The sequence below is a fragment of the Paramisgurnus dabryanus genome, chromosome 24 (genome assembly GCF_030506205.2).
Source record: "Paramisgurnus dabryanus chromosome 24, PD_genome_1.1, whole genome shotgun sequence".
Classification (NCBI taxonomy): Eukaryota; Metazoa; Chordata; class Actinopteri; order Cypriniformes; family Cobitidae; genus Paramisgurnus; species Paramisgurnus dabryanus.
In genome coordinates, this window is record NC_133360.1 from 24,556,776 (window position 1) to 24,571,972 (window position 15,197).

General features: G+C 35.1%; 1 protein-coding gene across 1 annotated transcript; it reads left to right on the plus strand.

The window, feature by feature from the left end:
- Positions 1 to 5,633: 5,633 nt before the first annotated feature.
- Positions 5,634 to 14,321, plus strand: LOC135741224 (tripartite motif-containing protein 16-like). Its single transcript, XM_065259883.2, has 6 exons — positions 5,634 to 6,548; positions 9,456 to 9,551; positions 9,631 to 9,864; positions 11,338 to 11,494; positions 11,595 to 11,654; positions 13,712 to 14,321. Exons 1-6 carry the CDS (start codon positions 5,985 to 5,987, stop codon positions 14,236 to 14,238), a joined length of 1,638 nt encoding a protein of 545 aa, XP_065115955.1. The 5' UTR covers positions 5,634 to 5,984; the 3' UTR covers positions 14,239 to 14,321.
- Positions 14,322 to 15,197: the final 876 nt, after the last annotated feature.

Here is a 15,197-nt window from a genome sequence, read left to right on the forward strand (position 1 = left end):
TTGCGAGTAAAATATTAGTACATTATAACAATGTCCTTTTAAAGTTTAATTTCTATAATAATCAAAATAAGATCAAAACAGGGTCCACACATGACTCAATTCAAGACCATAAATAAAAAAAATTATTTCCAAGACCAATCAAGTGTCTAGTGTTTATTTATAATAGTGGCCAATTTAACTTTATAGAGCTTTATCTAGACTAGAATATGCGGAAGTGCTGACAGCAAAAATACACGAAAAAAATAGCAGCAAGAGAGGTAGAAAACAAGGACCAGGTGAGAAACAATTTATGAGATTAGGAGATAACAAGGTGGGAGGGGAAAACGCCACAAGGACAGTGCACGTGTTGACCTGTCAAAACAGAACAACACAGAAAAAGGCGGCCGATAAGACCAAAGTCATGACAGTACCCCCACCCCAAGAAATCACAACATTTAAGTATACAAGTTGAGTCATAATAAATAAAGAAAAATGACACAGAGAATAAGTATTTAACAGACTTTATGTAATACTTTGTAGAAAAGCCTTTGTTGGTGATTACAGCTTCTAGACACCATTTGTATGGAGAGACCAGTCGTCTGCAATGCTCAGGAGTGATTCTGGCCCATTCTTCCACACAAATGGTCTTTAAATCTTGAAGGTTCCTTGAGCCTCTTTTATGAACTTTGATCTTCAGTTCTCTCCATAAATTTTCTATGGGATTTAGGTCAGGTGCTTGCCTGGACCATTCAAGCAACTTGATTTTCTTTCTTTGAAACCACTTCATTGTTTTCTTGGCCTTGTTTGGGTTTGGGATCATTGTCTTGCTGAAATGTCCACCCTCTTTTCATTTTCAGCTTTCTGATGGCAGCAGATTTTTATCCAGAATGTCCCGGCACTATTTTACATTGATCCTGCCTTCAATAATATGAAGTCTGCCAGTACCCCTTGCTGAAAAGCAGCCCCAAACCATGATGCTTCCACACCCAAATTTACTGTGGGTATGGTGTTCTTAATGTGGTGGGCGGTGCCATTTCTTCTCCAAACATGGCGTGTAGAATGACTGCCAAAAAGTCTCCCAATAATCCACAGGCTTTTCCAAATGCTCTTTCACAAACTTCAACCGAGCCTCAACATGTTTTTTGTTCAGCAGTGGAGTCTTGCGTGGTGAGATGCCATGGCAGTTCAGTGCATTGATTATGTTTTTCTTTGAAACAACAGTACCTGCTGATGCAAGGTCTTCCTGAAGTTCAGCGCGAGTGGCTCTTGGTTCTTGGAGAACTCTCCTGATTATTCTTTGGACTCCTTGGACAGGGATCTTACATGGAGTACCTTATCATGGCCAGATTATGGTGAACTGATGCTCTTTCCATTTCTGGATAATGGCCCCCACTGTGCTCACAGGAACATTCAGCATTTTGGAAATGCGCCTATAACCATTCCCATCAAAATGCTTTTCAACGATAAGATTACAAAAATCTTGAGAGAGTTCTTTGCTTTTACCCATCATGAAGTCTTTCCTGTGTGCTTCCTGGGTAATGAGAAGCCTTTAAAGGCCATCAATTAGGACTAAAGCAGCTGATATCCATTAGTACTGATAGGGGCAGGGTTTCTTTCTCAATACTGACAGATTTCAGGTGATCTCATTTTGCACCTTGTTCTCTTCATGTGTTCAATACTTATTCCCTGTGTGTCACTTTATTTATGACTCAACTTGTATACTTAAATGTTCTGATTTCTTTGACAAGAAATCCCCTTACTTATAAAAATGTTGATGTGTCAAATACTTATTTTCCCCGCTGTTTGCCTGATATAAAAGTACATTTTGATGCAATGCCATGTCAACAGTGTTTGAGAAATCAAAAATTTGTTCGCAATTTAGCAAGTCCAATGTCTCGGCATCATGTTTACTTATGTTTAAGTGTGGTGACAATCACATGAATCCCACAGAAAGAGTATTTACAATTTGACCACATGCAATTGTCAAAATAACCACTCGACTGGCATACTTCCTGGCACCTGTTGCTGACGCTATGCCCAAGACTCACAATAGGCACATTGATGCAATCGGAATCCTTGGGCAAAAATTCATTACAATATTTTTTTTGCCTTAGATATAAGATGCTTCCTGGTTCTCTGATTTTCCCATAAATTTGTCGCCTAGCCATTTATCATCACCAATGTCTCAACATCATGTTGACCACTTTGTTGGCAATTGCATAAATTCCCCAAGAGGAATATTAAAAGTTCACAGCATGCAACTGTAAGGCTTAAATATGCTTGAAAATGAAAGTAAAGTTTGACGCGTTGCCATGGGAAGAATTTGTGATATCAAAAATTCCTTCACAATTTAGCCTCTTTAAGGTCTCAGCATCATGTTGACCACTTTTGGTGTCCATCACATAAATACCCTAGGTGGATTATTTAAAAGTTTACCACATGCAACTGTAAAAAATCCACCTTTGTGACTGACACACTTACTGGCACTTGTTGGTGTTGCCTAGACCAGGACCCACAATAGGCACATCGATGCAATTGGAATCCTTGGCCAAACAAACACCCCACTTGTCTTTACAATAAGACATTTTTTGCCTTAGATATAAGACACTTCCTGTTTCTATGATTTCGTCATGAATTTGTTGCCTAGCCATGGCAACAGCGTCTGAGCCCACCTCTGCAAGCCGACAATTAACCAAACCACGCCCGGGCGCGATACAGAGCGATCACACTTGTAAAACGAACAAGGCTTTGGGGGTCAAAGGCGCATGGGTGCGGTTTGGTTTAAATTGTTTGAGTGCACCCTTAAGCTAATTCAACTTTTTATAATTTTGTAATTTATAAACTGTAAAAAAATTCAGCATTTTTGTCAAATCAACATGTATTTTATGCTACTTTCCTTAAAAAATGAAGTTAAGCAATTTCAACTTCTTTTATAAGTTATGTCAACTATTTATAAGTCAAAACTTAATATAGTATGATAAAAACAGACTTTTTTAGTTGTTTTAACTTGAAGCTGCATTTTGTTACATTGTACATTATTTATTTAAACTTAATTAAAGTTTAGTTAATTAAACTTAAAAATGTAAATGCAACAAGGAATTTTTACAGTGACTGTTTTCATCAATAAAAAAATCTCATCTTACGACTGACAAATGATGGCCCACATTTTTCCACTTTTAACCCCCTAAGACAAAAATAACCTGTGGCAAAAGTTTAAAAATAGCTCATTTTTGCAGTAAAAGGACGAGTCAGGCAACACTCACTGAGGGCAAGCTTGATCTTCTTGTGACAGGTAAAATATTCACGTAGGCATGTTTTTTTCTAACCTTTTTTGATGCACTAAGTGCATTAAGAAAATATGATTTATGAAAATTAACAAAAACATTTTTTGTTTATTTCTGTTCACAATTATATATACTTATATTACAGTATGACCCGGAAGTTAATGTATTCTATGCATATATATATTATATGTGAAAACACATTTAAGGGAAGTATACACATATGAACTGTAAGTAGGTTGGCGCTGGATGGCATACACCAAAATCTAGGGTTAGGTTTGTAGTCCTTTCACAAGCCTGTACGTTCATGGTACATTCATTTGGGGGGTCCCGGTTTGAGCCTGATCTCACCACCACCCAAGAAACCACCACCCAACAAACCAAATATGGGACAAGTAGTAACTTTGTGTGGCCAAGGTGGGACAATGTGCTTACTTACTAAATGTATATGTTTATTAACACAAGCAATGTTTCGGTTCATTGACTTTCATTAGGCATAGGACACACAAATGTTTTTATTCCATATTATTATTATACACTTTTTCGCGTTATACATTATATTGCGCCTTTTAATGTTTTAGTGTATTCTACCTTTTAATTCCAGAACACACCAGCAGACATGAAAAAATACTGGTGACAGACTTTTTAAGAGAAAGGACCAAGACAATTTTTTAAATATAGTTGTTGTCATAAAATATTTAAAGATAGTTGAGTGCAGACTTATAGAAAAAGGTGTGTGTGTGTGTGTGTGTGTGTGTGTGTGTGTGTGTGTGTGTGTGTGTGTGTGTGTGTGTGTGTGTGTGTGTGTGTGTGTGTGTGTGTGTGTGTGTGTGTGTGTGTGCGCGTGCATGTGTGTGTGTGTGTGTGTGTGTGTGTGTGTGTGTGTGTATGTATCATAGAGACAGAGAGAAACCTGCTCAAGCTTGATTGATGGCCCAGAGACACTTTCTTAACAGGTTGACATCCGCTCCACAGCTTGGCTGATGGCAGTCACAGCCTTTTAATAGCATAGTTCCCTTCTTTTCTCTCATCCATCGTATAAAAGCCAGGCTTAAGAGAAATATTATTTTATTTGGGTGTGTTCGGCTTCATGCATCACGCAAGAACTGTCAATGTACAGCGAAAGAGTGATTCCAGAAATAATAAAAATGAGTCTGCTTTTGAATCACTTTTGTATGCTTTTTTATGTCATGTTGTTTCAGTTCCCTGCTGTGACACTTTGGGGACGCCTCCAGGGGTAAGTGCGTCTGAATGTGTATATCAAATTTAACCAATGGTGAGGCTTAACGAAAAAGACAAGGTGACGCAGGACCAGGAAGTATATCGCTATCTGAAATATTGCTAAAGGCGGCATTACAGGGATGCAGGAAGTATGGCAAGGGAGACGCAGTGTCTCGTTCTCTTCTCAGGGAACAACAATTACATACGTAACCCGAGACGTTTTCATTTGTCAAACACAACTATGCAAAAAAGCATTTTGGTATGAATCAACATTCACATACAGAAGATATAAGCATTTAAAGTGAACAGTTTAGCATGTGTGCTTAAAAAGTCTAGAATTTGTATATTATCCTACACTACACGGAATAATATGGAATTTTTTTTTTCAGAAAACTTTCAGCACTTTCAATGACCTGTATCTATATATGTATGTTTTCAAAAACTTCCCAGGGCCTTGAATATTTTTCCCCAGATTCACAAACTTTCAACGATTTCAAGGACCCGTAGGAACCCTGTTCCTAGAGACTCAGTTAGTCATTGATGCTGTAAAAGTCAGTCACTGAGACTGCAATCTTCGCCATGACTTGCAGCAAAATGAATACTGATCCTTATCTGTTTGTTATGGCCCTAAGCATGCAAGTAAGTCAGATGCTTCTGGCTACACAAGCAAGCATGACTGGTTTCCAACAGGCAAAATTATTGGTAATTATTCGCATTGCTGCAAAAAACACAACCACTTTACTCCTACATCTAGATCCTGTTTAGCGAGTTAGCCACTGTTTATACGCTCAAAAAAAGTTATTTTCAACACATGCAGCGTTGGGTCAAAAAGGGACGAGCCCAGCCCGTTGGGTTGTTTTAACCCCTTGTCGGGTCAAATACAAACATTTTCTGGGTTAATTAAATCCGACGTTATGTTGAAAATAACCAGTTTGTTAGCACAAACATTTAAAGGTAACTCTGCCACACAGAGTTTATTTTATATACAGCTGGGAAATTAGAAAATAAAATAAAAAATTTTGCATATTATTAAACATTATTTCCCAGCATGCAATAGCAGTCATTACTAAATATAGTCCGGCTATTAGTAACTCCCACTTCGTTTTTAAGTGTGAGCATGCTATTCGACTCCCTTTCATAGTTGCTTAACAACTTGTTTGATTGACCTAGTTAGAACTGTCATCACAATATTTGGAATGCAATCGGCACCATATCATATTTTAGCGTTTTAAACAGTATGTTTACAGTTAAACTTATCTGGGAAAAAAATGCATTCCTGTGTCAAAACCAAATGCTTTCGCTTCTGTTCATTAAAGTATGCAGTGCATTTGGCTTTGCTGTAAACAAATAGGGTCACACATACAAAGAACACACCCAGCAGAAAAACCTGTTTTGCAAAGACATAATCCGTAAGATAAACAACCCTTCCAGTGCCGAGGAAACCATTTTTCTCAGGCTGTGCTACTGCGTGTACGAAATCTGTCTGTGCGGACATACGTGAAAATGGCAGAGGCCGATATTTCATGGGCTCAGGAGCAGTTCAGCTGTTCGGTCTGTCTGGAACTGCTAAAGGATCCCGTGACTATTCCATGTGGACACAGTTACTGCATGAGGTGCATTGCATGCTACTGGGATCAGGATGAACAAAAGGGAGCTTACAGGTGCCCTCAGTGCAGAAAGACGTTCGCTTCAAGACCCGCTTTATATAAGAATGTAGTGTTTGCCGAAATGGTGGAGAAACTGAAGAGCATGTCGAGTGAAGCCGACGCTCCGGCGCCAGGATTGGAGTGTGACGTCTGCAAACAAGAAGCCGTCAAGTCTTGTCCAATGTGTGTGAAGTCCTACTGTCAAAATCACCTGGAACATCATGAGAATTCCATCAAAGGGAAGAAGCACAAGTTGATCGAAGCCAACGGACGACTACAGGAGATGGTCTGTCACCAACACCAAAAGTTTCTGGACGTTTTCTGTCGTACTGACAGGCAGTGTATTTGTACGATGTGCGTGACAGATAAACACAAAAATCATGAAACTGTACCAGCTGAGGCAGAGATGACCAAAATGCAGGTATAAAAATAATTTCTGTACATTTCTACAGATCATTATTTTAAGTGCTACACACCTGTCCGAATAAAGCAGCCCTTAGGTGTCGCTAAGGGCGGTACTCTTTAAAAAAGTACACCAAGGAGTTTATAGTGTCTTATAGGTACATGAGTCAGTCACAAAAACGGTTTGGCAAGATGAGAAATTCAGAAATCTTTAAAAAAAACTTGTTTTAAAAGCATGCATCAGGTATATTTCAATGCACACAGTGTATGCATGTTGATTTTATGCAATACAAATTACATTTGCACCATTTTTATGAAAGTTAAGATTGAATGGACCTAAAAATGTCAAATGGTGTAACCGCTAATTGCGACAAAGACTTGAGAAATATTAAATATATTATCCTCCTTGATGGCATGTAAGCGTAATCGTAAAAAAAAAAAAAACATTTTAAAATATCATTTTACTTGTTATTTCTAAATGTACATTTTAATGCTTTTTTGTAATATTTGTCCAGACTCTGTTTTCTAAATAATCTTTGACCGATGAGGTAAAAATTTATGGGGAAAAATCTAATTACACTAAACTAGATGATAATATTTTATTCCACATTGTTTATGAATATATTTATATTTTTAATAAAAAATAATAATAGTTACACCAATTGACACAGACCGGTTACACCACATTGACATTTTTGCAATTATCCCCCAAATATTCTTTCAAAATGATATATTTTATTCCACATTTTTTATGAAAATATTTATATTTTCATTTAAAAAATACACCAATTGACACAGAGCGCTTACACCACATTGACATTTTTGCAATTATCCCCCAAATATTCTTTCAAAATTAAATATTTTATTCTACATTTTTATGAATATATTTATATTTTTATAAAAAAAATAGTTACACCAATTGACACAGACCGGTTACACCACATTGACATTTTTGCAATTATCCCCCAAATATTCTTTTGAAATGAAATATTTTATTCCACATTTTCTTATGAATATATTTATATTTTCATTTAAAAAAAATTGTTACACCAATTGACACAGATCGGTTACATCACATTGACATTTTTGCAATTATCCCCCAAATATACTTTCAAAATAACATATTTTATTCCACATTTTTTAATGAATATATTTATATTTTAATAAAAAAATACTACTTACACCAATTGACACAGAGCGGTTACACCACATTGACATTTTTGCATATTATCCCCCAAATATTCTTTCAAAATGAAATATTTTATTCCACATTTTTTTTATGAATATATTTATATTTTCATTTAAAAACATACTAGTTACACCAATTGACACAGAGCGGTTACACCACATTGACATTTTTGCATATTATCCCCCAAATATTATTTCAAAATAAAATATTTTATTCCACATTTTTTATGAATATATTTATATTTTCATTTAAAAACATAGTTACACCAATTGACACAGAGCGGTTACACCACATTGACATTTTTGCAATTATCCCCCAAATATTCTTTCAAAATTAAATATTTTATTCTACATTTTTATGAATATATTTATATTTTTATAAAAAAAATAGTTACACCAATTGACACAGACCGGTTACACCACATTGACATTTTTGCAATTATCCCCCTAATATTCTTTTGAAATTAAATATTTTATTCCACATTTTCTTATGAATATATTTATATTTTCATTTAAAAAAACATTGTTACACCAATTGACACAGATCGGTTACATCACATTGACATTTTTGCAATTATCCCCCAAATATACTTTCAAAATAACATATTTTATTCCACATTTTTTAATGAATATATTTATATTTTAATAAAAAAATACTAGTTACACCAATTGACACAGAGCGGTTACACCACATTGACATTTTTGCATATTATCCCCCAAATATTCTTTCAAAATGAAATATTTTATTCCACATTTTTTTTATGAATATATTTATATTTTCATTTAAAAACATACTAGTTACACCAATTGACACAGAGCGGTTACACCACATTGACATTTTTGCATATTATCCCCCAAATATTCTTTCAAAATGAAATATTTTATTCCACATTTTTTATGAATATATTTATATTTTCATTTAAAAACATACTAGTTACACCAATTGACACAGAGCGGTTACACCATATTGACATTTTTGCATATTATCCCCCAAATATTATTTCAAAATAAAATATTTTATTCCACATTTTTTATGAATATATTTATATTTTCATTTAAAAACATATTAGTTACACCAATTGACACAGAGCGGTTACACCACGTTGACATTTTTGGAATTATTCCCCAAATATTCTTTCAAAATGAAATATTTTATTCCACTTTTTAATGAATATATTTATATTTTCATAAATAAAATACTAGTTACATCAATTGACACAGACCGGTTACACCATATTGACATTTTTGCAATTATCCCCCAAATATTCTTTCAAAATAAAATATTTTATTCCACATTTTTTATGAATATATTTATATGTTCATTTTAAAAAAAATACAAGTTACACCAATTGAGACAGAGTGGTTACACCAAATTGACATTTTTGCAATTATCCCCCAAATATTCTTTCAAAATGAAATAAAACCAGAAATTTTAGACTTTAGGTCATCAAAAAAGAGTGCATATTAGTTTTTGTTTATAGTTATATTTTTACCAAATGTATACATATCTGCTCAATGTTTGGACTCTTTTAAAGAGTACTAACCCAGTGACCCTTTTTTCTGACAGTGTAATGACTTGTAATATGTAATTTTATTTTTCTATATTTTACATTCATTCATTTTGTGGGTTATTTTACCCCCCAAATAAAATTTTATTTGTATCAAGCACGTGACCTTTGCACTAATAACGTAATGAGCTACAGGAACAATTTTTAAGCTCTGTTTTGTTCTCCAACAGGGTCACTTAAAGGAGATGCAAAAGAAATACAAGCAGTTGATCCATCAGAGAGATCAGGAGTTTCAGAAGCTTCGAGAAGCAGTGGAGACTCACAAGGTGAGAAAAAGGAAAGAGTTTGAGACTCGATTAAGACTGGACAGATTGTGATAGTGTATTTTTATATGTGTCCTGACAGCGCTCCGCTCAGGCAGCTGTGGAGAACAGCGAGAAGATCTTTGCCGAGCTGATTTCATTCATAAAGAGAAGTCACTCTGAAGTGACCCAGCTGATCAGAAATCAGGAGACGGCTGCGGTGAATCGAGCCGAGGAACTATTGGATCGACTGAAAGAGGAGATCGATGATCTGAGGAGGAGGGACGCAGACCTGGAGGAACTTTCACACACAGACGATCATATTCATTTCCTCCAGGTAACATATCAGAAAACAGGACGGTCGACTTTGGCAAGGTGTTGTAATTACAGATATCATTTCACTAATTCACTGCAAATATGTGACCCTGCCTGTGAAACCTCAGATGAAGTCATTTTTTTGTTCTACATAATGTAAAGAAAATATAACAATCAATGTATAGATCAATGTAAAATCAAACTTTTATACTCCCAATCTCATTAATTTGACTAAATTTCACGGTCACATGTTTACATTCAAGGTTTTTGTAAGCAACATTGTTTCACACTGCAAAAAATGACTTTTTTTACTTAGTATTTTTGTCTTGTTTTCAGTACAAATATCTATAAACTCCTAAATCAAGTTGTATTTTCTTGATGAGCAAAATGACCCAAGAAAATAAGTTTAGTTTTTAGACCAAAAATATCAAATTTAAGTGATTTTGTTCATAAAACAAGCAAAAATGATTGAAAATTATATTTAATAAATTTTTCTTGAAATTAGTGTATAAGAAAAATGTTCAAGATTTTTTTGCTTTCCCTATTGGCAGATTTTTTGCATGTTTTATGCACAAAATCACTTAAATTTGATATTTTTGGTCTAAAAACTAGACTTATTTTCTTGGGTCGATTTGCTCATCAAGAAAAGCATCTTAATTTAAGAATTTTTAGATATTTTTACTGAAACATACGCGGCCCTATGGACACATGGAGCAAAAAGTTACGTTTAATTTTGCGTGCGCATGTGAAATTATCGCATGCTCACGTGAAATTTACGCATGCGCACGTGAAACCTTCATGTGCAGAATTTTTTGTAATTTAAGTTTCGTATGCTCACGTGAAACTATCACGTGCGCACGAGAAAGTTTTATGTGAGCATGCGAAACTAAACGCGGTAGTTTCACATGCTCACATGAAACTTTCGCGTGCGCACGTGATCGTTTCATGTGCGCACGAAAGTTTCACGTGAGCACACGAAAGTTTCACGTGAGCACACAAAAGTTTTACGTGAGCACATGAAACGTAACTTTTGATTTTTTTTACTCCAATGTCACCTTAGGGCTCGGTAGAAACAAGACAAAAATACTTTTTTTTCTTGAAAATCATTTTTGGAAAGGATGACATATAAAAGTTGTTATCCCTCAGAGAAAACGCATACTGAGAAAAATGTATAGCTTGTCACATAAAACACCCAGCTATTGTGCTTGCAGGTAAACAACACACCCATTTTTTTTTTAAATAAGGAGTAATTGACATCAGGCTTTTGAATTATTCAAAAATAATGCAGGGCGTGAATTATTTTCAAATAATTCAAAGGACCGGATTCAATTGTCCTGCTTATACAACGGCTGGTTATTTAAAGACATTTGACAGGTCAGGTTTGCATTTATCGAAAAATAATGCATACCCATGTTACATTTCCCAACCAATCAGAATTAAGCATTCAACAGCCCTGTGGTGTAATTAAATGTCATTTAATCTTTTGTTTGTTTAGAACCCCAGGCGTCTTTCTGACTCTGGATCCTCAGATTTACCCAACATTGCAGTCAGTCCTCTCCTCTCTTTCGATGATATCGGGAAATCTCTCGACAAACTCAGAGACAAACTGCTGAGTTTCTGCAGAGGGGAAATTAAAATGATGTATGATACAGGTGAACTGCTGCACAATCATTTTTTTAAGTAGAAAAGGTGTAAATATCAATTTTCTCTTGACATGGATAACAAACTGCTGATGTCTTTTGGTCTTCCTAGTCAAAAATATTCAGATAGTTCTTGGTCCTGTGAACGAAAACCGGGAGGAATATCTTAGATGTAAGTTTACCACTCTAATGGTAAAGAACTTTGCAACTAAGGTGCCGTTTACACGACAACAATTTCAGGTGTTAACGGGAAAGTTTTTATGGTGTTTGACTGTTCATTTTCATGACAACAGCGTTTTGGAAAGTGGTTTTAAAGTGCAAGTTTTTGATAGCAATGCCTTGTTATCTGTACACTGTACGTAAATTTGAATACGTAAACTCAAGCTATTTCTGCTCATCTCATGTTAATCTTGAGTACCTATATCACATCCTTTATATGTTTGTTGTTTGTTTGTTTGTTTCACATCTTACCACTTTGAACATAAGAATAATACAATTGAGAGTACAGAATTAATCAAATGTTTCGTGACTTCCATGTTGAAGACCACAACTTGTAAGCCCATAATCTTTGGAGTCCCCCAGAGCTCCATTTTGGGCCCACTCTTATTCATTCTATAAAAGACTTTATAAATTACTCTAAAACATTCCTCTAAAGCTTCTTTGAATTAGATCCAGATATACGGCCCCTCACAAACAACACTTATACTAGCGTGTACATGTTGCCGACATTTACCTGATATAAGTGATTTGGTTCTCGTTTGGTATATGTGTTGGGGGCTAGAGATAGGAACAAGAAACATAAGGCAGGTATTATGATATTTATTTAGCCCAGGTAGTCTCAATAACTCAAAGCGATAAAATAGAGGGTGGGTGGGGGAATTTACTTAAGAAGACTTTGTGAAGGTATTACACCATATCACATTACAATAATTAAGATGCAGTTCAAAGATAGTTTTGTATAACAAAAGAAGAGCAGATAAAGGAAGGAAATGTCTAATCTTATAAAACAAGCCAACATACTTTGACAGTGTGCTTACAAGATGGTCGATATGACATCTTTCTCTCACCTGCCCATTAATTTTAATCAGGTAGTGAGCAGTGTTTTTTAAATAAAAACAATTTTGTTCAATTTGAACAGAATGAAATTTGTTTTGCTGACATTTATTAACGGTTTATTGCATTTAAACCAGGAATCAACTTTGATTAATTCTGAGTTGACTGTATCTTGTATAATAATTGGCTTCCTGTGTGATGTAAATAAATTTGTGAAATGTTTTAGAGGAATTTATAAAGTCATTGATGTATAGGATGAATAAGAGTGGCCCCAAAATGGAGCTCTGGGGGACCCCAAAGATTATGGGCTTACAAGTGAAGTTGTGGTCTTCAACATGGACGTACTGTTCACTCTCATAAAGATAACTTCTGAACCATTTAAGTGCTAAAGTCACAAAACATTTGATTAATTTATTCGTGTCCATGGCACAAAATTCAGCTTTTTTGTGCCCTTTTTTCGTGACTATTACACGACTCCCTGTGAGATCATGTTGAATACATAACATGTACCATGTTTGGAAAAAACATTCCGACACTTGTAGGAAAGAAGAGGCGTGAGTTTGGCCCAGAAATACTTTGAAATACGCGGAACTGCTTTTTGACACTTTGCATTTGTATAGCATGAAAAATACAACTTTAATAACTTTTTTATTAACTGTGCTCATAAGCCAGAATGTATGAAATAGCATTAACCCCCCCCCCCCCCTTAATTCAGTCTATAGGCATGCGTGAGTATAAACAAAAAAACATGGCGGCTTACAGGACTTTGTGTGTGCTGTTCAAGACAATGAGTTTGTTAGAGCTTCTCCAACAATTTTGTCCCTTTATAGTCCATGGTCACTTGCAGTAATAAACCTACCTCATAATCCATCTAAACAAATCTGCTCGATGCTTTTACAGTCTTGATTGTTTGTATAAATCACTCTGCAGGGTGTAGTGTTTCTTTACAAGGTGACATTGCCATCTACTGGCCTGGTACCAATAATACAGCAGATTTAGTCATGCTTGTGGATCCACTGAGAGTGTTGTCATGTGTACATGAACTTTTTTATAGTTTATACTTTTCCGTTTTTTTACTACATTGTTGTCATGTAAACAGCCTAATACAACAACACTTCAATCTCAATAATGTGTTAATCTAGGGAATCTCATGACGGATATGTTCCTTGTCTATAGATTTCCGCAAGTTTACTTTGGATGTAAACACGGTGAATAAAAGCCTTCATCTGTCTGAAGGGAACAGAGCGATTACGGACAAGGACACCTCCCATCAATATCCCGAACATCCCGACAGATTTCATGGTTGGAAGCAGGTGTTGTGTAAGGAGAGTGTGAGTGATCAGTGTTACTGGGAGGTTGAATTGATTGGGAGTTATGGAGTGTCGATATCGGTGTCATATAAGAGCATAAATCGGAAGGGAATGGGTGACGAGTGTAGATTCGGATACAACGATCAGTCCTGGAGTTTGTTCTGCTCTCCCTCCAGATTCTCATTTTGTCATAATAAAAAAATGACCAATCTCCCTGTGATCTCAAGCTGCTCTAAAATAGGAGTGTATGTGGATCACAAAGCGGGAATTTTATCATTTTACAATGTTTCGGATAAATTGACCCTTATTCACAGAGTCCAGACCACATTTACTAAACCTCTCTATGTAGGGCTTGGCGTAAGCATGCACTCAAGAGTAAGGTTAAGTTCTTAACCAAATTAAAATATACAACTTTAAATACTTCTGGCATAATATGATTTATTGGCTCTTTTTCAGATAAACCTCTATTCATTTCAGATACAGCGTAAAGGTCATCATAGGGTGGAAACTAACAATTAACGCTGAAGAAATGTTAATGAATGTAATTGACGCATTGATGTTTCTATGTATTTAAAACTATAATTTGAAAATAAGTATATGTAATAATGTAATGTAGGAAGGTGGTTGAAAAGATTCATTGATAGACAAATGTTAAAATAGGGGAAAACAGGGGCGAAAGTACAATTTTTCATAAAAACTTAATTTTAAAAGATAATGTTTTTGACAGAGATATATTTTTGCTGTGGTCAATAACTCATTATTGTGGAATTTTGTAAAAATGTACAACAACTTCAGTATAATTTCACTTTAAACATAACTAGTGATTTGTTACTTTCGACCCCACCTGCAGGGACCAAAGTAACACAACAAAACAAGATAGATTTTTGTGTTACACATTTTTTTTTATTAACTATACATGACTATGACCATGTAAATATGTAACTGCAAACATATTTTGTAATTTATCTTTTAAAAAAATATATATTTTTTTTTTTTCAGTTTGATGACTGCTTTAGGACTTATCAAGGTTGAAAACACCTTTTTGGATCTACACAGGGACAACGGTGAATAAATAACGCAATATTTGTCAGCTCTGTCAAGGGTTGTTTGCCTAAGATGCACTGTAAAAAAAATCCGTAGAAATTGCAGCTGGGTTGCCGGTAATTTACCGTAGATTTAAATTTATGTTATTTACTGGCAACATTTTGTTCAAAGTTAAATGAACATTTAACATTTACAAGTCTTTGTCTTTACAGAGTAACACTAAAATAACAGCATCAAGCAAAGCATTCTGGGAAACAAAATCTGAAGCAAAAAACAGAAAAAGGTTGATGATGATTAGGGATGGGAAT

Excerpts from the sequence above, each read along its gene's own strand:
- LOC135741224 (XM_065259883.2), top strand. The coding sequence starts at position 5,985 with ATGGCAGAGGCCGATATTTCATGGGCTCAGGAGCAGTTCAGCTGTTCG. Across the intron at positions 6,549-9,455 it reads CAGAGATGACCAAAATGCAG|GGTCACTTAAAGGAGATGCA; the intron begins GTATAAAAATAA and ends GTTCTCCAACAG. Across the intron at positions 11,655-13,711 it reads CCGGGAGGAATATCTTAGAT|ATTTCCGCAAGTTTACTTTG; the intron begins GTAAGTTTACCA and ends CCTTGTCTATAG.